This window comes from Vipera ursinii (assembly GCF_947247035.1).
Source record: "Vipera ursinii genome assembly, chromosome: 10".
Taxonomy (NCBI): Eukaryota; Metazoa; Chordata; class Lepidosauria; order Squamata; family Viperidae; genus Vipera; species Vipera ursinii.
Genome location: NC_139520.1, coordinates 21,492,462 through 21,517,758, shown reverse-complemented (window position 1 = coordinate 21,517,758; position 25,297 = coordinate 21,492,462). Strand labels below are relative to the sequence as shown.

The window sequence follows — 25,297 nt, the reverse complement described above, 5'->3', positions numbered from 1 at the left end:
GAATCTCCCGTCCTCAGGCCGTTTCCTGGGTCCCTCCGTGCTAATGACCCGGTTGCTAGGCAACCCGAGCTTTTATTCCCCCCCCCTTCCCATCTCTCTTCACTCTCTGGAGCCGTTCCTCTCCCTGTTGCTAGGTTACCCAAGCCCCGCCCCATCAGTCAGCGATGGACCGGCGAGCCCCCGCCCCCTCCTGTCAGACAGTGCAAGTTAGCACGCGTCCGAAACACGCGCAGACACAGCGCTCTCCCGGCCACACCTCTTCGGCCTCGCCAGAGCCAATCGCAACCCGCCGAAGGGCGGGGCCCGGGGCGAGCCGTGAGTGACAGCGGCGGCCGCCGGGCGGAGTCCCGTTAGGTGGGTGGTGAGAGGAAGGCCGGCGTGAAGGGGCGGGCCTCGGAGGCGAACGCGGCCCAATCGTGACGCGCCCGAGAGGGGGAGAGGGGGAGAGGGGCGTGGGCGAGGCGAGGAAGATCCGGCCTCCCGCTCCTCTCTGGCCGGCCGCGCCTCCTCACCCTCTGCGCCGGATCGGATCCCTCCGCCCGCGGAATCCCTCCCACGTATAACGGCAGCGGGGGAAAAGCACCGCCCGGCAGCGTCGCCTCCTGTCGCGGGATTATTTGTCGCGCGCCGGCCGGGCGGGAGGGCGGGCAGCGGAGGCGGCGCATCCCGGAGAGCCAAGGCGAGCAGGCGGGCGCGGCGAGGGTGTGGCGCTGCTGCCGCCTCGCCTTCTTTCCCTCGGCGGGAAGGGATGGAGGCAGCCCCCGGGCCGAGGCGGCGGCGGGAAGGAGGAGTCGCCGCCCCCTGAGGAGAGCCGCGAAGCGCGCCGGGGAGGCCCGAGGAGGCTTCAGACGGGCCCCCCGCCCGCTCCCCTCCCTCAGGGGCTGCTGAGGCCCCGCCCCTCGGGCCCTGCCCGGGCGACCCCGCGGCTCCCCCCCCCTCCCGGCCGGGCTGGGCGCTCGCGGGCGGGGCGGCTGGCGGGCCTGCTGGCCGGCGCGGGGCAGCATGGTGGAGAAGCGCTGCCCGCGGCTGCAGCGCGAGAGCGTCTACCGCTGGTTCTCGGAGCTGCCGTCCCCGCAGCGGGTGGAGTTCCTGTGCGGCCTGCTGGACCTCTGCATCCCGCTGGAGCTGCGCTTCCTGGGCGCCTGCCTGGAGGACCTGGCGCGCAAGGACTACCACTCGCTGCGCGACTCGGAGATCAAGGCCAACAACGCGGCCGACCTGGGCGGCCTGACCAACCTGACGGACGAGGTGGTGCGCAGCAAGCTGCTGGTGTCGCTGGCGCTGCTGGGCTCGTCGCACCGCGAGGCGGCCGGCGTGCTCTTCCGCACCCTCACGCACCTCGACTCGGTCATCCACAACTACGGGCTGCAGCTCAACGAGGGCCGCACCGGCGATGAGTTCCTGCTCCTCTTCACCATGGCCTCCAACCACCCGGCCTTCAGCTTCCACCAGAAGCAGGTGCTGAGGCAGGAGCTCACCAAGATCCAGAGCCTCCTGGCCGGCACCCCCAAGGGACCCCCTGCCGGCGCCCCCGCCGGGGTGGCCGGCTCGGGGGCCGCCTGCCCTGGGTGCCACAAGGTGGGTGCCCGGCTTGGGAAGGGACGAGGGGGCCGGAGGGGATGCAGGCCGCGGTGGTTAAGGGGGCTGGGAGGGCAGCTGTTCGGGGTTCTCTCTGTCCCCTCTTTTAGGTCTCTAACAGTCTTCACCACCGCTGCCTCTTCCCACTTCCTTTCCCTTGGGAAAGGGGTGTCTTTCAGTCGAGAGTTGCATCTCCAATCTTTGGCAAAAGATACAGATGTCCCTAAGCTATGTAGCTGTCCAGCCTGTCGGGCCTAGGGATTGTAATACAAATGTTGGCCCCCGGAGCTAAATTGGGGTTTTTTCTCTCCAGTTAATACAGCTAGGGGAAGAGGCATTTGTTTATTTTATAAAAAGCAGCCTGGTTTTGTGAAACAGTTTTAGTAACCAGGAATTGAGACTGGACAGATGTTTTGGCCATCATCAGTGACAATTGTTTAAAACTATTTCCCAACTTGTGGTAATCCATTGGAAGTATGCAACGTGGACCTGCTAAAGTTAATTTCCTTCAGTGGTGTGTGTATTTTAAATGATGTCCTCAATGTGAAACTTTTAGTGTCTTTTTTATTTTAAATGTTTTTGGCTCTTATTAGAGTTTGCTGCTTCGTAATCACTGGGATCAGTAAGCAGTGATGAATGCTTTTAAATTTGCCGATGCAGAGATATAATTCAAGAAGGAAGGAACTTGTACAGTTGTTTAATTCCTCAGAAGTGGCTTGAGGCAAGCATGTTGCTCTTCTCATTGTGGTCTCCTGAAATTCAATATAAGACCTGTAAATGCTCTTTAAGATTATACCGCATTTGGACTATACGAATTTGAACCCACTCTTCACAATCTTGCTTCCATACAGGTGTGGATTCCCCCTCCCCCCCAGGCAGTTCAAATTGAGGATATAAGAAAAACAGAGTTGGAAGGAACCTTTGAGGTCATCTAGTCCAACCCCCTGCTCAGGCAGGAAACCTATATCATTTCAAACAACTTCTTAAAAACCTCCAGTGTTGGAATAAAGAACAGTGCACCTGGATCATGATTAAATTGGGGAACGCTGATCTAGTAAGAGTGGGTTAATTCTGTTGCTACTGTTAATACAGTCTACGTTATGTATTTCATCAAACAGAACCCAGTGTGAGGACATTTTTGTTACAATCCTGTGTTCCAAAGAATAAACTCAGTTGGTTTAATTCTCAAAACTTAATACCATGGGCAATTTTTCATTTCTCAAACAAAAACACAGGATTAAGTATTAATTTATATAAGCAATTGAATCAGCTAACAATACTTCAAATACCGTTAGATATAAATTCTTGATTGAATACTTGTTTAATGTCATTTGTAAGCATCTGCATCTAGCTTCATGTGTTTCTATAACAATCTAACTGGGGATTAACAAAGTAAGTCTAATTTATACTTCACGCTTTGCCAAATTCAAGCTTTTGAATCAGAGCTGGGACTTGCAGGAGCAGCCAGAAAATACACTGAGATAAAAAGTGCTGTGTATCCCTGTAGGTATTGTGTAAAACAAAATCTAATGTTTTCACACACCAATTAACTCCTGTTTGGATAAAAGCATTCAATGGGATTTTGTGCTACATTTTTTTTTAATATCAGTATTCATTTCTGGTTTTAAAGATCGTTATAAGAGTCATTCTGAATTATAATAATCTAAAAAGATGGCATTAATTTTCCAAGTTGTGTTAACTTAAAGACACACAGAGATGAACTACTTGTTAGTGTTTGCTATGGAACAAATTTAACGTTTGCTCTTATACTCATTGTTGAGCTGAATTTAACAGTTTATGAAAGTATTTCTGATACAAAGTTTCCTGATAACTTTGACAATTAAAAGTTTGCAATGTTAATAGAAAAAGAAAAATGCATGTTAGGACTTGAGGAAAAATAGGCTAATTCAAAGAAAAGGTTCCATGTGGAACATGCTTAATTTGGTAATGTATCGCGTTATTAACAAATCCCAAACTTGAAACTCTCAAAAGAAAAAAGGGTGAATCAGATCAAGTTTGGGATTTTAGGCAAAAGCAGGCTGAGTTGATACATTTGATAAGTGTTCTTCTCCCTCACTAATTCATGGTAGGTTTTTCTCTTTTGTCTCTAGCTTCCTAGAGTGTTATATCATGGCTACCAGTTACAATGTTACAGTCCACACATCTTTAAAGTTGCCAAGTTGGAGAAACATTGTCATAACTAATTTCATTAGTTTGTAAAAACAGGGTCTAAATCTAAGTAGGTTTATTTACAATTCCACAGAGAGGCATTAGTGTTATATGGAATTGAAATAAAATGTTTGCGGGGTGCATTATTATGCATAATCCTTGATATGATACATTTTTTGTGCCCAGCACAACTATTCTTACTGCAAATAACCTTGTAGCATGTTACATTGGCAGCAAATCTCATACTCGCCTTCTTTTATTTAATGTTAAAAAACCTTTTGAATTCCTGCTATCTATCTATTATAAATTCCAGTTTCTGCATGGTTAATGGGCACGTGCATCATTTAGAATAAAAATTGTTTTCACTTTCACTTACTTAGCCAAGTATATTTTGTAGAAAGATAAAAACCTGTATGGTATTAAAAAACAATATGTTTAGAGTGGCAATAGGGTCAGGTATATATTGGAAATAAACGGTTTGCTCTGGGCATTATAGTGTAGCAATGGTGAATGGCCAGATGCAGCTGTGTGCATGTGTCCCTCGGCTCAGGAATGGGAGAAAACAATGTGCTGCATACTGTGTGGAAGGTGTTTGATCTTGGCCAGGAGGAGCTGGCAAAACGGCTTAGATGGTGAACCATAACAATTTTCAAGCAGATTAGGTCACCTAGGATCCGACTATCATGGTCTGGCTGACCCCTTTTGCCTGTGGTCTGTTTTTTAAAAAACAACCCACCTTGTAAAAGCATTTGGAATATATTGAGTTACAGAAATTGTGTCCTGCTATAAAGAACACTTGTTGCATTTCCTGCTGAGAAAATTCACACGGTGAATCTGAGGCTATTGACTCAGCAGAAGCCATTCTTAGATAACTGCGGTTAAGTAGAATAATAGTTGGTATCTTAAGTGCGGCACTTGAAAGTACTTGGTGCTTTTTTGGTCCATGTGTTTGCTAAAAGTCAGTCGCTGTAATTATTTAACTAGTAAAGACTGAGATTAGGACAAGATTTATTAAGTCTTTTCAAACAAAATGAAATGTGGCCTTACCTCAGAAGCGTGTCTGAGACACACAGCAAATTGTTTTGCTTTGAGAATTACTTTTAATAGAAAGCAAATTAATGTAGGTATAACAGAAATATGAGCATTAACATTCTGTAATTAGATTCGGGGGCCTGAAGATGCCTTCTAAATGATAGTAAGTTGAAAATAACGTTGCTTTAGAAATAACGACTTTTAAGAATATTTTTAGTTCGCGTAAGCCAAATTGACGGGTTGGTTTCTTGTACTTTTTCTCTTACCTAGGTCACTCCAAGATCTGACACCCCCATAAATCATGTGGTGGGTAACAGCTTAGAGAATGCACTCCACACATCAGCACATTCCATTGAGGAGTCATTGCCTAAAAGGCCTTCAGGGAAGCACTCCAAAGGTACATCCCAACGTTTTGCCCAATATTCCTATTTGCATGTGTGGGAACATAGTCTGACTGCTTAAACATTGCTTATAAATTGATAAAGGAAACCCCTGTTTTTAATATTGCAAAACAATGATAGGTTACTCTTAAGACTAAGGAACAGTTTGTTCTGTATCAGTTATGGTAGCCTTTGAACAGGAAGATTCTGTTTAATGGATGGGAGTAATTTATTACCCTCGAGTTTCACTCATTTCCCCATTTGCCTTCAGAAAATAATTCTCATGACCATGGAAGAATCTGTGTTCTTTGAGTAGCCTTGCTGCCAAGCTGAACTACCTGCTATAGTTATACCACTCCACAAGAAAGTACTTGAACGGCAACAGATTAGTCGCTGTAATTCATGCAATGCGTAGCCCCATTATGTTGAAGATCTTGCTTCTAGGATGGTACATAGAATCTAACTCAGTATTTGATAAAGTATGGACATTCCAACTCTTACATTATTTAGTTTCCCTGAAAACAATGCCCCTTAAATGAAAAGATCACCATTATTTATCCTTGGCTCTTGTACAAACAAGCAGGATAGAAAGTCATATTTCATTCTCTGTGCAGCATGCCTCTTTAGAACTTTACCAGATGTCTTGACCACAGCATAGTTTCCAAAAGCATAGTGTGGGATAAAATACATTAAACCAGATGTTGAAATGAACTCTGCACTCCATAAGCTCTTACAATAGTTTAATGAAATGGCAAATCTGTATGGAAGCATCATTATGACTATCTCATTGTGTAAAGCTCAAATGACATTTCCAATGTGTAGCTGTGTTCTCATCAGGGTGATAAAGAAACCTGAGATTTTATTTAAGGCAACCTATATTATTTTCTGTCTGATAAAATATTTCACCAGTGTTAACGCTGTGTAGAGAAGCCTCATCTATTTTCCCCATTAGCATTTATTCTAAAATATTGAAAACAAAAGTTACTGGATTTTGTAAGAATAACATACAAGCAGTAATTTCCAAAACAGGAGAAATTAGAACTTACTTATGGTGGGAAAAGGACATTTGTTTCTGCTTTGGAAGGACTGAGATTACTTTAAGGTTATGTCCATTTTCCAATGAAGACGCAGGTAGTCTCCGACTTACAACCACAATTGAGCCCCAAATTTTTGTTGCTAAGCAAAACCCTTGTTAAGTGAATTTTACCTCATGTTACAACATTTCTTGTCACCGTTGTTAAGTGAATCACTGCAGTTAAGTTAGTAATATGGTTGTTAAGTGAATCTGGCTTCCCCATTGACTTGGCTTGTCAGGAGGTTGCAAAATACGGTCACACGACCCTGGGATACTGCAACCGTCATAAATATGAGTCAGTTGCCAAGTATCTGAATTTCGATCTCGTGATTGTGGGGATGCTACCCAACGGTCATGTGAAAAATAGTCATAAATCACTTTTTGCACTGTTGTAACTTCAAACAGCCACTAAATGAACTTCTATAGGCCGAGGACTACCTGAGCACGCATTTAAACTTAAAGGAGATCCAAAGTGGTTTTATTTAGTGTGCCTCTATAAGAAAGTGCAGTACAGCGTGAGAAGCGGTTCTTGGGTTTATAGATTCCCAAGACTGCATTCGGATGTCGTGCCAAGCTGTGGTTGATTTGATTGCAACTCAGTGAACAAAGGATAATCATAGTCCTGCAGTGTTAAAGGGAAAGGTGTCCGACTGTAGGGCATGGTGCTCATCTCCATTTGCTGGCTGAGGGAGCCGTGTTGCTCGAAGACATTTTCTATGGTCATGTGGCCAGCAGCATGAATATACTCTGAAACAGCATTTTGTTTTTTTCTAAAGAAAAAAGAAAAGGAAGACGAATAACAGAGAAGACGGAGCTGTTTTTCTCCACTACTGCTTGTGCTACACCTCTTAGAAAAGACCATTGATTTATTACATTACCTCATTGCATTGAGCATATCCATTTCATTAGCGTATCATGCTTATGCTATTTTTAACAATAAGTAGAAGGGACGGTGCTGATGAAATTACATTATTTTGATACCCAGCTGAAAGGAAAGTGGTATGGTCACAAAGACTGCTTGTAAGAATCCCACTATGACTCTGTTGAACTATTTACGATTTTCAGGTTGTGATTGGATAAAGCTACCAATTGAATAATTTCTTCTTGCAAGCCATTTATTAGGAGTAGTTGTGTGATATTTTGATGCGGGTGAGTTCCACAAAATACATATCATCTGTGGAAGGATACCACCAGGCCAAGCCACTCTGTTCATTTTGCTTATGACCATGACTGCCTTTTCAAGTTATTGGAGGAGGTGCTACCAGTCGCATCCAGCGGCTTTCTCAAAGTAAAGCATCAGTGCGTGATGGGGGATGTGAATTATCCTGAGACATGGAAGCAGTCATGGAAGGAGATGGTGGCTCATTATTTCAGACCATTGTTTGCCCACAAACAGAAATACGGACTTTGTTGCAATTACCCCAAAGAAATATTGGTTGTTTAGTTCTGCTTTTACTTATCAAAGCTCTTTTGAGTATAAATTCTGCATATGACTGCATATGACTGGTAGTTGGGAAGTGAGGGGGTTTGTTGCTATTAAGATTCAAATTAATGTGTACAGTGTAGAATTGTCTAAAAGAGGAATATTCAGGGAGAAAAAAATAGTTTTCAGCAGTAGGTTAAATACTTAGCAGAAGTGATTTAGGAGTTGAAATCCTTCATAAAGAAATCCGTGTTCATTTGAAATGCATTAAATCCCTATCTTTTCACAGTTTTGATATTGTGGCACCTACAGATTTTGTTTCTGAATTTTGAAAAGATTACCACTTGAGGCATCGTCCTTTTTTGTGCATAATATTGTGTCGGCCTGTCATCTGATCTCCCGCATCTTCTTTAAGGCTTACCTGTCAATCTTCATTGACTGTCACAGACCAAAGTAACAACACAGTAATGCCAAAATAAAGAGTTAGTGTGCGTTACAATTGTGAGCTATTCAGAGACAGACGTTTGATGCTTGGGTGAAATAAGAGAAAATGACAGGTAACAAAGATGTTAAGTAGCCAGTCCTTAACCTACCCTAGACCACAAGGAAGTTGCTCTTGACTGCTGGCGTTATTATTCTGCAAGCTCTTGTGACATTGTCAGGAATAACAGGGCTCGAAGCCAAGCTTGGGCAATGGAGTTGGCTTGCCAGTATAGAAGAGGGGTGAGGTAGGGTCCTGCAGCTCCTGGATGGAGACACCTTAGTCAGCTCAGGGCACACTCAGCTTCCTCCTCCTCTGCTTCAGCTGACTGAGGAGTTTAGTTGCTTCTGAAAGTTGTGCAGGTGCAAGCTGCCCACTCCCACGCTCCTTTGAAGGGGGTAAAAATATTCATCTCTGCAGAATTCACAGTAAACTCTCATTGGAGCTTACTGGGATCCGGTATTTGGAAACGTGGTGATTCAGTACTTTGATTTGGTGCAAGTAATCTGCAGAAGGTTGCCCAGTTACTTGCTCTTCCAGCTATTACAATTGTTGCCAAGCTTTTTGGGGTTTTGTGTGTGTGTTAATGCTTCTGTTTCTTTCTGTTATTGTGTGTGGGATGTGTGTATGTTTCTGTAATTATACTACAATATTGAGGTCATCTAGGGCAGGAGTGTCAACCTTGGCAACTTTAAGAGTTGTGGACTTCAACTTCCAGAATTGGCTGAGGAATTCTGGAAGTTGAAGTTCACAGGTTGTAAAGTTGCCAGGGATGGACCCCTCTGCTCTAGGGCCTTTCTAATCCATATGTATTCATTGTGAAACCCATACAGTAAATGACTGCCTAACCCTTTGATGTTTGCCCTAAGTGTGACCCCATAGAATGGAATTCTATTGTGGTGTAGATACCGTAGCTAGCTCAAACTAAGTTGATAGGTTATGTCAAGCATTATTACAGAAATTCAAGCATATTGAGACTAGGCCATCCTAAGAATATTATTTGATTTAGTGATTACTTTTTTAAAAGACACAGAACAGTACCTATTATTGTTTATGTAGTTCATGTGGAGCAGCGGTCCCGAACCTCCAGTCTGTGGACCGGTACCGGGCCACGTATGCCAGCAACTGGTCCACACAAACAAGCAAAGACCCATCTGTGTGATGCAGGCAGCAGAGAAAACCACGCACCCTCCGGTCTGCGGAAAAACCTCTCTCCCCAGAACCGGTCCCTGGTGCCTAAAGGTTGGGGGCCTCTGATGTACAGGATTTAAACTTGCAGATTATATCCCCTTTAGACCTAGTTTAAAATGAAGTGTATATACGCTCATTTTTTTTCCTTGAAGATTGAAAGACATATGCTACTCGTAGTTCCAGGTGGATGGGATATTTTTTGTTGAAAAATATTTGTGGTTTTTGATGTATCTATATACATGAAACAGTATAAACAGTTATCTAGAGAACATGTTTAAGAATGTCGTGTTTTTAACGGAGAGTATAATAAATTGAACTCCGGCTATTTGTGCAAAAATAATGTTCATCTGTTTTAGTTTCCTGTCCCAGAGATTACTCATGTTTTTAAAATAGCAGTTATATGTTTTTCTCATAATTCCCAATATACTTAATGGGCATTGTGGTTATCTTAAGATGCTGACTTCACTACTTGTCTAGTCACTGAATTCATATTTGTTTTGATTTTAACTTTTTTTTTAATATTGAAAGGAAACCAAGGATAATAAAAGAAACCCAAGATCTTTTAATCTTGAACCTGCTTTTGGAAATACATGAAAAAGTTATTCACGGTCTGAAAATAAAAAAGAAATGAATTTGCAGAATCAGACAGGAAATTAAGTCTATTAATACTGTAAATTGGAACTGAACGTTCCATATGTTGTCCACATGAGTGGGATTTAATGGGTTTCTAATGTGTGTTTCATATCTGTGGTTGCATTTGTAGCAGAAAGGTAGTAACTGGATATGTTAGCATTGCCATCCTTGTGTAGGTCTCTCTGGCATCTTTCTCTCTGGCATCTTCCTGGTGTAAGACCAGAGAGAAAGAAGAAAGAAATGCAGCTGCTACATTTCTGTTTCTCACAATTTATGGTGGGATCCATATAAAGACTAGGTATAAAACAAGTTTAAATATTAAGAGAATACTATCCTATTTTCCTATTATAATCTATAGTCTTTCTGTGCTCTTGTGTCTAAGTGCTAATAAAACCATGTGACTCTTTCAGAGCTAGCTAGTGCAAAGTTAGTAATATGGATATACTTCTCTTTTCCTCAAGCAGTTATTTTAAGATATCAGTCAATCAAACAATTCTTCTGTATTCTTTTAAAACTATTCAGTTTTTTCTTGGTATTAGCGTGCCTGTGATGGGGTTATCTAAATAACAATTGAGCATTTGCTTACTGGTGGCATGATCTGTTTTCCTATTAGTTCAATTTCTGATAAAGGTTTAGGTGGAAACTACATCCTATGAATTAAAAGATGAAAAATAACATTAAGAACATTTAATTATGACACAAATGTAAGCATTAATCCAATTGATTAATCCAGATGCTTCAACTGGATTCAGTTCATATGACTTTCCTGCAGAAAGATAGAATAAACAGGAACTTTAAACATTTAACAACTGTTAATTTACCACATAGAGAGAAAATGTGTTTTGAGACGAGAAAGAACATAACAGGAATGTTAGTTAAGAAAAGTGCTTTTAAACAGTGTTAGCTTTTCCAAGAGAGATTAATATTCAGATTACACACATGGGTATTTTTAAACAAGTCCTTTTTATCTTCTGGCATGTTATCCAGAAGATGTTAAAATTTTTTACTCTAGGAGATAATCGGTCAACTCTTTTTTCAAAGATGAGCATTTTATGTATATTAAAAACCTTTAAGACACTGACTTCGTCATGCGTTTGTTGCTTGCCTAAAAATTTTTTTAGCCCATCAGATCAGGCAAAAGGCATGCCGCAGGTCCCATCTGTTAAGGAATTAAGTTGGCAGGCCCAAGGAGGTCTGCCTTCTCTGCCATGGCACCCGCCTTATGGAACATTCTCCATCCCACCTCAAGTGAGGTCAGTTCCATCTCATTTTCCTGAACTCCCTCCAGACCCGGCTTTATTATCAGGGCTGGGGGCAGCAGGGGACCTGTGAGATCTTAGCTCCCTTGCTAATCTGGTCTGCTGGTTGGGTCTTTTCCCCCAAAGCAGCAGAAAAGGAGGGCAGGCAGTATAATTAACAAATGCATTGTTTCATGTTCTGTATGATATAAGGAGCCATCTTGGTTTTTGAAGCTAGAACTTGCCATTCAGATTCAAACGTTTGGTGAGCCTGTCACAAAAGTGCTTTTTCCAAAAGGTACATGGACTGTCTTGTTTTTTTTTCTGTGAAAACGTTTTGCTTCTCATCCAAGAAGCTTTTTTCCTTTTCAAAAGAAAAAAAAAGCAAGTCCAGTTGTCTTTTGGAAAAAGTTCCTTTGGGACAATCATGACCCGGATGATGGAGAATCTCCAATGGACACCTTGGTTCCATGACATTGGCTTGCTTGTACTTCATTCCTGTGTGGCATCAACAAAAAGCATCCAGGCATCTTGGATGGAATTTGCTGTCCAGATATGGACCAGTAGAAGTAATTGCTGATGACTACAGCCTTCTCTGCTTATGAAACAAAGAAAGTAGGCCTGTGGCTCTTCCATAGGTAACATGCATTTCTTTTTTTAACAGTGAGCGTTGAAAAGGTGGAATTAAAGGGATTATCACACAAGAAGAATGATAGGATTGTTGAATATTCTTTTGAGGTGAGTATCAAAGATTACAAGGAAATACAAGAGAGATGAAGGGAACAAGATGTGGAGCATTCAGAATGCTGTTTTAAGGCCTTTGGGGATGCTTTCTTTAAAATAATAGTTTGCCCTCAATACATATTATATTCAATTTTAAATTACCTCTGATTCCAAAATTATGTGTCTTGGACATTTACCAGAATTTTGTGTTGTAGGAAATAGTCGGCTTATAATTATTAGTTTATAATTGCATACATACAAGAGGAAAGTTAACGTGCAGCTCTTACCCCATAAGTGGTGATAAAGTAACCATGATAAAGCAGTAATACAGTCATTGTGCCCTCCTATTAAATAATATCTATTAAAGTTGTTGGGTATATATCTCGTGCCTTGAGGTTAATCGTACCAAAGGTAGTGAGAAGAAAAAATGGAGGTTTTGAATATCTAAATCTAAAAATAGTGCAATATCATAATTCAGCTCCATTCACAGGATAAGGAAAGTACCATAATTCCTATGATTTTATTTTGATCTGTTTAGACTATAAACTCCATCCCCTGAGAATCTAGCTTGAGGACATGTCATGTGCCAACTGCCCTCTCTAGTCTAAAAATAAGGAAAGGTGTACAATCTGAACTTTAACTCGGTCTATAGAAATGGGTTTCCGTGAAAAAGCTGCTCCTGTTCTTGTTCGCTTTGCCCCTGAGAGCAGGCTGTAAGTCCTCCGCTGGCAGACTTGCAGAGGAAACCTATGCAGAACTTCCTGACTTCAGAAGCTCACGTAAATAACATGAATATTAGGAAAGCCGACAGCAAACCGAGGGGCTAGCAAGGAGGTCAGTGTTTCAGCATGCCTTTCCTGGAGACGTTATCCTAACCGTGGACTTCTGATCGGATTTTGGTGGCACTTTTCTTCTTTGCAAATATGTGGAAGAAAAGCAATCAAAAAGTCTCGTAAATGAACGCATCCAGGATCGCTGTTCTTCCCCTCGCAGGCTTCCTCTGTGTGTGTGTGTGTGTGTGTGTGTGTGTGTGTGAGAGAGAGAGAGAGAGAGAGAGAGAGAGAGAGAGCCAGGGGAAGCAAAAGAAATCAACAAAGCCCCAGGAAGAATAGACGCTGCCTGCCCATTTCTGTTTCTTAGTTTAAGTTAAGCAAGGGCTGGAAAAAGGAAATTCCTGAATTGCGTAATGTATTTTGAAACTCTTTCCTCCCATCAGTGCTTTTGGCAGTATCCTCGAGGCTGGAAAAACGGATTTGGTGGTTAATACCGTGTGGAAACTTCCTGCTCATCGCATCCCTGCTTGTTTTTAAAAAGGATAGTGGCAGCATTTCCCCACCTGTCCCCAAAGCCTCTAGAATACGTGCAAAACACACACTGGGTTCGTCTGTGTCTTGTATTATAAGTACATGTTAGTTCAGCTAATCGCTCGGCTTCTGTGGACTTTCACGAGATGTTCTCAGATAGCTGGTTGAACCTGCAGGGAGAAAAGGATGCAGATTTAGTGGGATTTGATCCATCCTCTCTTACAAACCCTCCTAGCTCAGGAGTTTGGGTCATCTCCTGATAGGAGTCTGGACCAGATGCCCTTCCCCGAGGTTTGGAAAGGACAATTGCAATATAAGTCCTCAACATTCACAATTCCGGGAGCAGAATTTCCATTGCTAAGCAAGGTTATTTTTAGTGAGTCGTGCCTGATTTTATGACCTTTTTTGCCATGGTTGTTAAGCAAATCACTGCGGTTGTTAAGTGAATCACACGGTCATGGCACATATCTGGTTTCTCCTGTCGACTTTGCTTACTGGAAGATGGCTGGGAAGGTTACAGATTGCAATCACGTTGAGCCCAGGATGTGGTGCTGCCATCAACACTTACCAAGTGCCTAAATATTGATCATGTGACCCTGGGGATGCTGCAGCAACTGTAAGCGGGGACTGGCTGTACCTCCCATTTTTTGGAGCCGTTATAACCTTGAACCGGCGCTAAACTAATAGTTGTAAGTCGAGGAATACCAATATTGCCTGTCTTACCAATACGAGACCAAACATACTTCTAAAGCACACTTTGTTTATTTGAAGAATAGTTCTGTCATTCTGATCTTGGATCAGGTGTAAATATATACAAGAGAGCAACAAAGGGACAATATCTTGCCCACAGTCTTTTGATTACAGTACTATACAAATTGATGAAGAAAACAAGGATATTATCATTAAAAGTTGCTGGCAGGCTAATTTTTACCTGGCTCAGGTAAGAGCCCTGGCCACTGCAAGGTTTTTAGAATGGATATTCCACATGGAATGTATTTTGTGCAGAAAAGCAGCTGCAGATTAATAAACCCAAGCCGGGTTTGCTTCACGCGGTGTTGGGATAAAGCATCACGCCAGTGGAATTGTTTAAGTCAGGGGTCTTCAACCTTGGCAACCTTTAAGACTTGTGGATTTCCACTCCCAGAATCCCTCAGCCAGTCAGAATTCTAGGAGTGGAAGTCCACAAGTCTTAAAGGTTGCCAAGGGTGAGGAGCCCTGGTTTAAGTCCACTTTGGGAGAAACATGGACCGTTAACCTTCAGAAACGCCGGCAGAATTGCCCCACGGTGCATGGCCCAGCCCCATACGTCCATTCTGAGAACGGTTAAGGTGACCAAGGGTTTTTTGTTGTTGTTGTTTCCTTAGGTCTTGTGGTCTGATTCCTCAGTGACGGTGGTAACAAAGTCTTCTGCCGAAGTGACTGATTTCATTTCAAAGGTAAAATGGTTTTGTACGATTGGTGTTTTTAAGGTACATTTGGAAGCACATATATATAGTGTATCTTGCACAGCTTTTTTTTTTTTAAAAAAAACCACACAGTAAGATTACTTTTTGCATGCTAAATGTCAGTTTCATACTGAATATTTTAAGTAATCAATTCATGTGCTACTCGATTCTGAGCAGCAGCTGACAGCAATAAAGTAAAATGCCAATAATCAAAACCAACATTTTCTTTCTTAGTTAGGTCAGTTGTGTCCAGAAGAAAATTTGGAGAAATTCATTCCTTTTCTAGCTGGTCCAGATTCATTTTACTTAGAAAGAAGCCATATGGACTTGGAATCAGACCTTAGGTATACTTTGAATTTGTTTCTGAAATTTATCTGCATGCGGGTGTGTGACTTTCAGTTATTATTTTATTGTTCGGTTAATGAATGTGTAACTAATTAATAAAGTAATAACTTATTTAATAACCACAGTTAGTTGCCATAGCTTCATCCCTTGCTTTGGTTGCAGTTACTTAGTATAGTTTCTTAGCACAGATTATGAAACCCTGCTTAGATTCTCATATGGCGCATCTACCTTCTGCTTTCATTAGCAGTGCCTGGTTCTGTTATTCTGTACTGCAGAGTCCTCACACAAGTCTACTCAGTAGGAATTCATGCAGTCCCTTTGGGGGACCGGGGGTGGAGTGGGGAGTGGGGAGTTGGTTCCTTGGAAGTGCATAATTTCGGGCCCAGATCCATCTTTCTAATTAGCACTGCACAGGATCAGGTTTAATAGGTCTTCCCTTTGAGAGGCCTACCATTGTTTTAATTGCAGTTGCTTTGCTGAAATTACAAACATACATGCACTCTAGGGTTATTTGAGAAGTTTCCCAGATAAAGCAAGCTTTGAAGAAGGAATAAAAGTAAGAAAAACAGCTTGGAGGGACAACTTCAGATGGAAAGAGGGAAAAAAAGTGGGTTATTTCAGGAAACAAGAAGGCTTTGAGATGATTGAAGCTGATAAGAGCCAGACAAGTGAGAATCACGGGATCGATCACTCTGAAGCGTTTTATTTATTTAATTAACCCACTGCAACATATGTGTGGCTCCCATCTAAAGAGGCCTCTGATTTTTTAGCAGTCTGAGAAGCTTGTACTAGATTTGGGAACAGACAGGAAGCTCTTTCAAAGAACTTAAAAAGAGGTATTGTGTAGGTAGAGTAATGAGAAAAATGAATAACTTTGGCAGAAAAAAATAAATCTTAAGGGCCAGCTGCATCTGGTAAGGCAAGTCTGCTTAAAAAAATAATAGGGCATCAGCGGAAAGCCAGAGTCAAAACTCTGGAAACTCCTGTTTGGTTGGTAGAAGCAATTAATTAAACTATGTGAGCAGAGTTGTTTGCTTATAAGAACTTTAATGTGCGAAAAGATTTTAATCTAGTCCTTGGTTTATGACCACAATCGGGAGTTGAACCTCTGTCCCTAAGTGATGCTGTTAAGCCAGTCATGGGTTGTTAAGAGATTCTGGCTTCACCTATCAACACTCGTAACAGTTCCAAGTGTGAGGATCAGCTATAGCTCATTTTTTTCAACACTGTTGTAATGGTCATTAAACAAATGGTCATAAGTCAATGTCTACCTGTAATTCTAAATTGATTGTCTCGGCAGATTTAACCCACACACAGGGAGGATCGTGGCTGTCTCATGACTTCAATACTTTATATATTTGTAATTTCCTAATGAGTTATTTTTGACAGCATTGCTGCCTTAGTTTTGTTTTGCCTGAAGCTAAGAAAACATTATACTCCACAATAATTTTGCAGGTATTTGGCATCATTACCGTCCCATGTCTGGAAAAATGACCACGTCAAGAAATTTTTCAGCACTTCATGTCACTCCCCACAATTTCACAGTTCAAGTGAGTTTCAAGAGCAAGCGCCACCTCAACCTTCTCCCAAAATATATGTATATATAAAAAAAGATTTAGCCAGATAATAACTCTCTAAATACTGTGATGTCCTTGTTTTTAGGTACTGGCAATTCTTCCCATTACAAAGTGGGTACGACGCTGGGTGCTTCTGGAAGGTGAGATGAATTTAGGGAGCAGGTATAATGCAGAAAAACTGAAATGTAGTTCCACTTCCTGTGTAATTAGGGGAAATGGCTTTGGTTAATTCCCAGGCAGCCTTCTCGTTTTCGTGAATTCCACGCTTCGTATTCTTACGAGTTCCTCCTCTTGCTCACGTTACAAGGCTTGAGCAAGGCTCCCTCCCTGCCCTGCTGAGGCATTTTCATTTTTGCTGGCATTTGTTCCAGTTTTCAGCAAAAAAAAAACCCCACATCCCTTAGTGAGCAATGCATTCACTTAACAACCGCACCGTTCATGAGTCGCGACAGTCGTAAAGCGGGTGACGTGACTGAACCCGATTTTATGAACTTTTTTGCAATAAGAACATTGCAAAAAAGGTCATAAAATCGGTCACGTCACCCGCTTTACGACTGTCACGACACATGGCAGTAATTGTGGGGGCTCGATTACAGTCATAACTCGAGGACTACCTGTGGTTCCCTTACTTCCTAGAGAATGATTCCTTCCTATTTGGCTTTCCTGCTCTCTTACAGGCCCATCTGTGGGGTTGCAGGCGTCCAGGCCACACAGAACAGTCTTCAGCACCACCTGCCCCATCCGGCCGCCACAGCCGTTGCCCTCTCCCACTGCTCTCATTCAGGCGGGGCCGGACCCACATTAGCATGTAGCCGCACCCAGATAGAAAACTCTTCCCCTGTTTTAATGACTCCGAGCTCACAAAACCCACAGGCCCAGGAGCAAAAAGGAATTTTAGATTGGCTGCGAAAACTCCGGTTGCACAAGTACTATCCGGTTTTTAAACAGTTGACAATGGAGAAGGTAAGATGCAGGCCTCACCAGAAGAATACAGTGTTTTCTCTATTTCTATTTTTACCTTCCCTTCCTTTCCCTTTCCCTTTTCCCTTTCCCCTTCCCTATTCAGTTTCACAATTCACAAATTGAATTTCTAGCGAACAGAATCTCTCAATAATCTGGGAAAGAGCTGCACCAGTGTAGGCTTTATTGAGGGGAATGCCACTTTTAAAATGGCTTTTGTAGTAGGTCTTTGCAGAGGTATGTTGTAAAGCTGCGACAATCTTATTCTGGTTTAAAAATGATACTGGGGTGCCCTCTGGTGGAGGTGAATCATGTCACTTAAACCTAGAGCAGCTCTGATGTGCATCTTCTAGTAGATTTTTAATCTTGAGTATTTTGGGATATCTTTAGCTATACACTGAATTCAGTGCAAGGCTGCTTTTTATCATTTTAATATTATTCTCTCTCTTATTGGGATGTATCCCAGTTCATCATGCCTGCCTCTCAATATTCTCGATTTGACAAATGCTTTTATGTTTTAAAAAATGTGCTGATTATTTGCCTTTCTCCACAAGTTCTTGAGCCTCACCGAAGAAGATCTTAATAAGTTTGAAACACTCACCATGGGAGCAAAGAAGAAACTCAAGACCCAGCTGGAACTGGAAAAGTAAGCGTCAGCTTGCAGGTTTCCCCTCAGGGTGATTTGTACCTAATTCTAAAGAAACTTGGTTTTTAAGACATGATTCCCAGCAACTCAGAATTGTATTGTACGTTCTTAAAAAAGAACTGGGACAGATTTGATCCTAGATTAGGGGTCTGCAACCTTGACAACTTTAAGACTAGATGGAGGAGGTCATTCAATTTCTGTTCCCGTGGTCAGTATAGGTAGTCCTTAACTTACGAAGGCAGTGCTGTCACCAAGCAACACGGCTGTAAAGCATTTGTATATGGTGATGCTGGCAGTCCAGTTGCCATTGTCAAGTGAGAACATTATTTGACTGCAACTTTGGACTTCTGCCAGCTCCCCCATTGACTTAGCGGGAAGCCAGCAGGGAACCCTGGAAATCAGGGTCACAGGACTGCAGTGTCGTCATAGTGAGCCAATCACCGCGCAGCTGGGTTGAAGCCGTGTGATGGTGGGTTTAATGTACTTAAAATGTTCTAGAACTAGAACCTGGCAGAAGCACCTTTTGTTCAGGATCATCGGAACTTTGAGCCGCCTCTGAAGGATCTGTGCCTGTACTAGCTCTGAATGGTCTCAACGATCTCATAGAAAAACCACCTGTTAATCCGTGTTGGGAAAGGGATGACTCATGGAGGTATCTGAAAATTGCGGTCTGGCTAGAAGACATATGATGACGATGATGACAGTATTCAACTGTTTTCCCAACCTTTTTTTAACGGCAGAGAAAAGTCAGAGAAGCGGACCATGAACCCGGCCCCCTCCCCATCTGTGAGCTCTGGGGTGGCCAGAGTTCCTCCCACCACTCACATCAACCCCATGCAGAACATTCGTGGGAACCATGCCACAGGTAAAGGGGTCCCCGTGTCAGAGGAGTGGGCTTCCCCCATTAGTAGTGCCTGGAGCCTTTCCTCATCTGCCTCTTGAGGGACCAAGCTAAGACTGAGTGATCCCGAAAAGGGCTCTTGTCTTGTTTTCTGCTCAAATCTGTGACTTCCAAGGTTAGGTCTTCCTTTACAAAAGCAACTTGCTTAGTCGCAGCACTCACCTTTTTCTGATCAGGATTTCTGCTTTCCTCCCTCAAGAACTGCACGTGGACGTGGATCAGACGGTCACCACCACCCCCTGCGAAGGCAGCTCCTCAGAGTCCTCCAGCTCCTCCTCCAGCCCCATGGGGATGCAGCCCCGGGAAGAAAGTTCGGACAGCGCTGAGGAGAATGAGAGGCGTAAGGGCATCCCTGTTCACTCTCTGGCAGCCCCTGTGCCTCCCTTCGGCTGGGGTGATGCAGCTGATCCCGTTTGCCTTGCAGGTGTGGAGATTCACCCGGAGCCCTCGGAGAAAGAGAAGCCGGTCATGATCCTGAATCACTTCGGCTCCAGCTTGGCCCGGCCCACCGCTCAGGTTTTGCCCGTGCAGAACGAGGCAGGGTCTAGTCCGTCCACTCACCACCCCTTGCCAGGACAAATGATGGCCACTCCGATTCGAATATTGAACTCTATGCACAAATCCGAGCGCGGAAACGCAGACCTGAAGCTCCTTTCTTCGCCTATGCACTCGCTTTTACCTTTAGAGGAGAGGACAAAGTTCTCAGCCGGGCCCGCTCATAATAGTGTCAAGATGGAGAAGAGCTTTGGAAACACCCTGGCGGATCGGATCCCGACGTCTCTGCATCAGCCCCTCCAAGTCCTCTCGGCTGTCCCTGAAAACGGCTCCTCCACGCCCTCCATTCATTTCGGACCGAGATCCAAATTGGTCCATGCGCCCATGCTGGACCGAGTGGCGAAACCATCCCAACCGCCGGGCATCCTGGTGGAAACCAGCACCACAGCCACCGTCACCTCGAGCACGGTCTTCCACATGGCCCGCCCCCCCATCAAGCTCCTGGTCTCCTCGTCCGTGCCCACCGATGCCACCCTGGCGGGGCAGCCGTCCTGCTCCAACAGTATGCAATTCAGCGTCTCCCCAGCAATAATCAGCCCTCGGACGGCTCTGTACACCGCCAACACCAAAGTGGCCTTTTCCGCCATGAGCGGCATGCCGGTGGCCCCCATGCCCAGCAGCACCTTCTGTGCGAACAGCAACCCCAGCGCGTCTTCCAGCAGCCACCTCGCCACCTCCTTCGCCAACATGGGCAGCCTGCCCAACTGCCCCCCTCCCAGCTCCAGCCCCACGCTCTCCTCGGCTGCAGAGAACAGCTTCTACGGCGGGGGCGGCTCCGCGGGGAACGTGCCCGTCCCTAACCAGAACAGCCACCACCACCATCACCACCACCAGCAGCAGCAGCCGCCTGGCTGCATGGTCTGCAGTTCCTGCGGCTGCAGCGGGAACTGCGGCTCCAGTGGCATGACTGTGAGCTACACCAACTACTTCCAGCACCCCTTTTCAGGACCGTCGATGTTTACGTTCCCCTTCCTGCCCTTCAGCCCTCTGTGCAGCAATGGCTACGTCAACACCCAGCAGTACAGCAGCAGCTCAGCCTTCCCCATGGTTCACTCTCCGTACAGCGGCGGCCCCACGCCGGACTCCCTCATGAGCGGACAGTCCGCCTTTGCAGTGCCCCCCATGCAAAGCTTCATGGCCGGCACTGCAGGGGTGTACCAGGCCCAGGGGATGGCGAACCACGGTGGGGGCTCGGGACACAAGAAGCCCGGGAACCTCTCCTGCTACAACTGTGGAGCCAGCGGCCACCGAGCTCAGGACTGCAAACAGCCCCCGATGGATTTCAATCGACAAGGTGAGGCAGGGCAGGGCTTGATGGAGGTAGTTAGCGCCCCCCCCCCAAAATAAAAGCAGTCAGGGCCTGCGGTTCTGGGCACCAGGAGAGACAACAAACCCTGTTGAAAATGCAAGTGTGAATTTGCCGTTTTTGGCCAGGTTTGAACCGGTCCCCGAATGGCCCTAGTAGGAGCACTGGTCTGTGGTTGTGAAGGACACGGGCTGGGGAGCAGAAGGCCCGGGTGCAAGTGCCCCGCCCTCTGCCCTGTCTACTTTAGAAGGTTATCGTGAGGACGAGAAGAAAGGCAGAATATAAAAAACGAATCGTTTTTCGAGTGTTCTGTAGTAGGAAAGAAGCTGAAGGGGTAAAGGCTTATCTTGGCATGAGGAGGCCGAGATGGGAAGGCAGCCAGGGTAGCCCCCCAGGGGTCTTGGCTTCCTTCAGAAAATGCTGCCCATAAGGTGAACCGCTACAGGTGGTCCTTGACTTACGGCCAGTGGCCGCTTGAAGTTGCAGCGGCACTGAAAGATGACTCACACTCAGCGTAGCCTCCCCAGGGTCTTTGGATTGAAATTTGGAGGCTTGGCAACCAGCATGTATTTATGATTGAGGGGGTGTGTGTGGCTTCCCAGGGTCACGTGATCACCACTTGTGACCTTCCCCAGCCGGCTTCTGACCAGTGGGGGAAGCCGGATTCGCTTAATGAAGGCGTGCCTCACTTAACAACTGCAGGGATTCACTTAAGTAATAGTTGTAAAACTGGGCACGACCTGCTTAACAGCTTCCTTACTCCCAGTTGTGGTTGCAAGTCGAGGATTACCTGTGTTGTGTTCCTGGTTATCTGAGAATCTACGGATCTGAGTTGGGATTCCTACAATCCAGATTGTAAAACGTGCTAATTTAACATTCCTTCTTTTTCCTTCAGGTACATTTCGGTTAAAATACGCTCCCCCGGCTGAGAGTTTAGAGTCCACGGACTGACCTTAACTTCAGATGCAATATTTTGTGATGGCAACAAGGCCATGAAATAATTAGGAAACTTCAGATTGGAACATAGGGAGTCTATCTGTTGAGCTTAATTAATGTTATTTTTTTAATCCAAAGGTGCTCTACTTCAACCCTAGGAAGGAACTGAAACTTTGGGGGTCGTTGGGGGGGGGGGGCTTTGAAGCCCTTTTTTTCCTGAAATTGCCAAAACAATAACAGATGTTGGATCTCCCCGAAGATAGGCGAGACTGGCCAACTCTCTTTTCTGTTGTATGGAAACTGCTGCACTTTTGCCGAAGAATGTTGCCATAATTTCACCTTCCATGCTGAAAAATTAAACTCCTGGGCAGCTACGTTATAGTCTGGAGTTGGAGTGAGAGCTGAAGGCCAGTGGGGCAGCCGCTGCCATTCGCCTGCTGGACTCAACCTCAGAAGCTAGAGAAACATATCTTTTTTTCCCCTCTCAAAATAAATCAGGCACTACACTCTGGGATTTTAAAGGGTTGCACTACAGAAGAATGTATAATTCTGGTCTGACTATCTGCACCTCTAGCAAACTGAGGTCAGGGGAGGAAGAGGTGTTGGGATCAGGCACCAGCAGGCTACGTGGGTCTTCTCATAAAGGGAAAAAACCTCACCCTCTTTTTCTTCCCAAAGAACCGAGGTGAACGCTTCATTCTGGAAAGTTACACCACGTTGGTCAGCAATTACTCTTAACGTAAGACTAAGTTACCAGCAGTGGATTAAACTTAGTCTCCAAGGGTCTAGTGCCAGAGACTCTGTGGTGGTTTGTTTGTTTGATTGTTTTTAAAAATCCTCTTCTACAACTTAAGGAAGTGTTAACAGTTCAGCAGTTTCTGCCATAGGAAATGGTGTTCTGCATCTGTAATAAATTTTAAAATTCAGACTCTTCCAGGAATTTGTTGGGTTTAGAAGGCACAGCGTCAAATACAGTACAGTAGCATACCGTTTCATTACTTAGGAAGGTTTATAGTTTGCCTATTTCATTCGATATGAGCTATAAAAAATTTAGCTTTGGTAGCTATGTAGCAGCCAGTAGCGCTTATCCAAAGGGGTTGAAACAATGTGGATTTACCTGTCAAAGGGAGGCAACGGTTTTTAAAAATTTATTCTCCCTGCTGCACACCTTGCTTCATCATCTGGGCTGCCTCAGTTCATAAGTCATGTAGGACGGGATTGGCTGGCTCTCCCCATTTTTTAAATGGCTGTTTTGTAGTAGAAGAGAGGTCCCCTCTGAACCAGTAGGAGTGGCAGTGCCAATAATTGCACACTGCTTTCCGCAAAGCAGTGGCGAGTTCCATTCCTGAGCTGGTCTGTTGCCTTGGACACTGATATTCTGGCATGCCTGCATCTGACATCCGTTATTTCTATGCAATGGAGTATTCCGTTTCCATCTCACTTCGGCTTCACCAAAACAGGGTTAGATGGGTGTGAGACAGACGTTGAACTTTATTCGCTCCAAACTCGGGTGTAATGTGGCTGCTGTTAAAATCAGTATGCCAAGATCATAATGTGTAAAATCCATTTGTAGTGCCCTGAATGATTGAGGCTGCTGCTATACCTGGCTACTGTTAGGAAAATCAAAACACACTATTCAAAGTGGATGGGAACTCAGCAATTTACGTGGCCTTAATGATCTTGCCATGAGTAGAAGCATCCTGCCATGGTTATTACATCTTTCAGTTCATGTTTATTCTTAAAGCTGAAAATACTTTTTATTAGTCTGAAATATATGCTAAGAGCCAAATGTCCATAAAAAAAGGAATCCTACCATCCCACAAGCTTAGCAGAATAAAAATCTGATTGGTTTTCTTAATTGGGAAGCCTCTAGAAACTTGCCTGTCACCTCTGTGCAATTAAAAAAAGTGATTTTCTTTCCCATGGGAAAAAAGCCACTCGGTCAGCCCTCCAACTTTCGAAGAGAACCACTTTGATAATAGCAGAGAAAATGCAGCGGAATCCCCAGAAGAAAACCTGATCGGACTTTGTTTCGCTTCTGAGAGCAATAGGTTTGCCTTGTAGTTCTCCATTCACATTCTCCACTACTCAGAAGAGGTTGGCAGTGTTTCACACAGGAAGAAATGTCCATGCAGGCCTCACACGGAAGAACAAACACTTTCTTAGAACATACTAACTGTGTGCCTCAGTTTGGTTGCAACTTTGCACTGATGGACTTGAAGGAATGTGACTCAATTCATGTTAAAAAAAACAAAACAGCACATGCAGGATTGCCCAAAATCCTGCCCTAGAGGGATGAAGCATTTCCTTGCTAAAAAATCAAGACACACTGCATTGAAGGAAGATTATTTTCACTGACTGTACTGTAAGATACTTGCCAGGTATGGGAGTTAATTAACGAGAGCCTAATGGAGCACTACAAGACTAGCATCTGATTAAGAGAGCAGCTTTCTAATTCTGTTAAAAACGATGCCTTCCATATTGTCCTGAAATAAACACACTTAAGACATGTAGAGGAAAAGCTCTCCCAGATGCACCTCATTTCAAGGCTGAGATGACCCTAAAATGATTAGATTCCTTGTGCTAGCCAAAGGTGCAGACAAGTAGACGTATCTGCACCCTCTTATTAACAGGCTCTCTCTTACCTGGAAGCAGAAATTAAAAGATGGCAGCAATTCAGGAAGCTACCACTACCCACATCTTCCTTTGGAGTACTCTCCGTAAAGCGAATTCTGTTAATAAACATTTATGTCCCCAAATGGCAGGTTAACGTGTGTTCCAGTTATGACTCTCCGTTTGGAGCAAGAGGGATGCCTTTTGCCCGTTTCGAGCCATTTCTTTTGCTCCTAGTATTACAAAATGTGCACGAAACTTTATATAAATATCAAGAGTTTTGTAAATATTTAATATTTACCCAATATGATTTTGAACTGTAAATGTCAAGTATTCTGGTATTGGGATTTTTATGTTTTATTATACTTTGTTAAAGGTAAAATTGTACATTTTTAGAATGTTTTTATCTGAGTAAACTTAATGTACTGAAAAATAAATAAATAAAAGACCCCAGTGTCTTTCCAGTTATCCTTGTTGATGGTTTGAAGTTGCACAGAAGACATTACATTTTTACAGTGAGATCTCACAGTGACAATTTTGAAAGCAAACCCTGCATAGGTTAATTCCCAAACTACAAGCTGGCTGGCAGGCCGAGCGCTTGCAGCGGACTAAGATTCAGCCTGATTTCCTTGCTGGAAGTCAGCTCTCTACAACACCATTCTACCTACACATTCATAAATAACAGTAAATTTACATTTCTGAAGTATCCAAACGGATATCTGAAATACTTCTGCACAGGACTCACAACAAAATGAAAATTCAGTCAACATGCAGCAGATACAAAGT

The 25,297-nt window shown here is 44.0% G+C and overlaps 1 protein-coding gene across 2 annotated transcripts; it reads left to right on the top strand.

The window, feature by feature from the left end:
- The first annotated feature begins 491 nt into the window (after window positions 1-491).
- Window positions 492-24,831, top strand: ZCCHC14 (zinc finger CCHC-type containing 14). 2 transcript variants are annotated; one of them, XM_083370463.1, is made up of 13 exons: window positions 492-1,578; window positions 5,050-5,176; window positions 11,865-11,938; window positions 14,592-14,663; window positions 14,907-15,016; window positions 16,473-16,567; window positions 16,680-16,734; window positions 17,272-17,557; window positions 18,109-18,200; window positions 18,941-19,065; window positions 19,301-19,441; window positions 19,526-20,950; window positions 21,858-24,831. In XM_083370463.1, the coding sequence occupies exons 1-13, from the start codon at window positions 1,003-1,005 to the stop codon at window positions 21,911-21,913; spliced, it is 3,234 nt and encodes a 1,077-aa protein (XP_083226589.1). In that variant the 5' UTR covers window positions 492-1,002; the 3' UTR covers window positions 21,914-24,831. The 2 variants fall into 2 exon arrangements, with proteins under 2 accessions (XP_083226589.1, XP_083226588.1); XM_083370462.1 differs by having other exon boundaries at window positions 19,301-20,950.
- The last annotated feature ends 466 nt before the right edge of the window (window positions 24,832-25,297 follow it).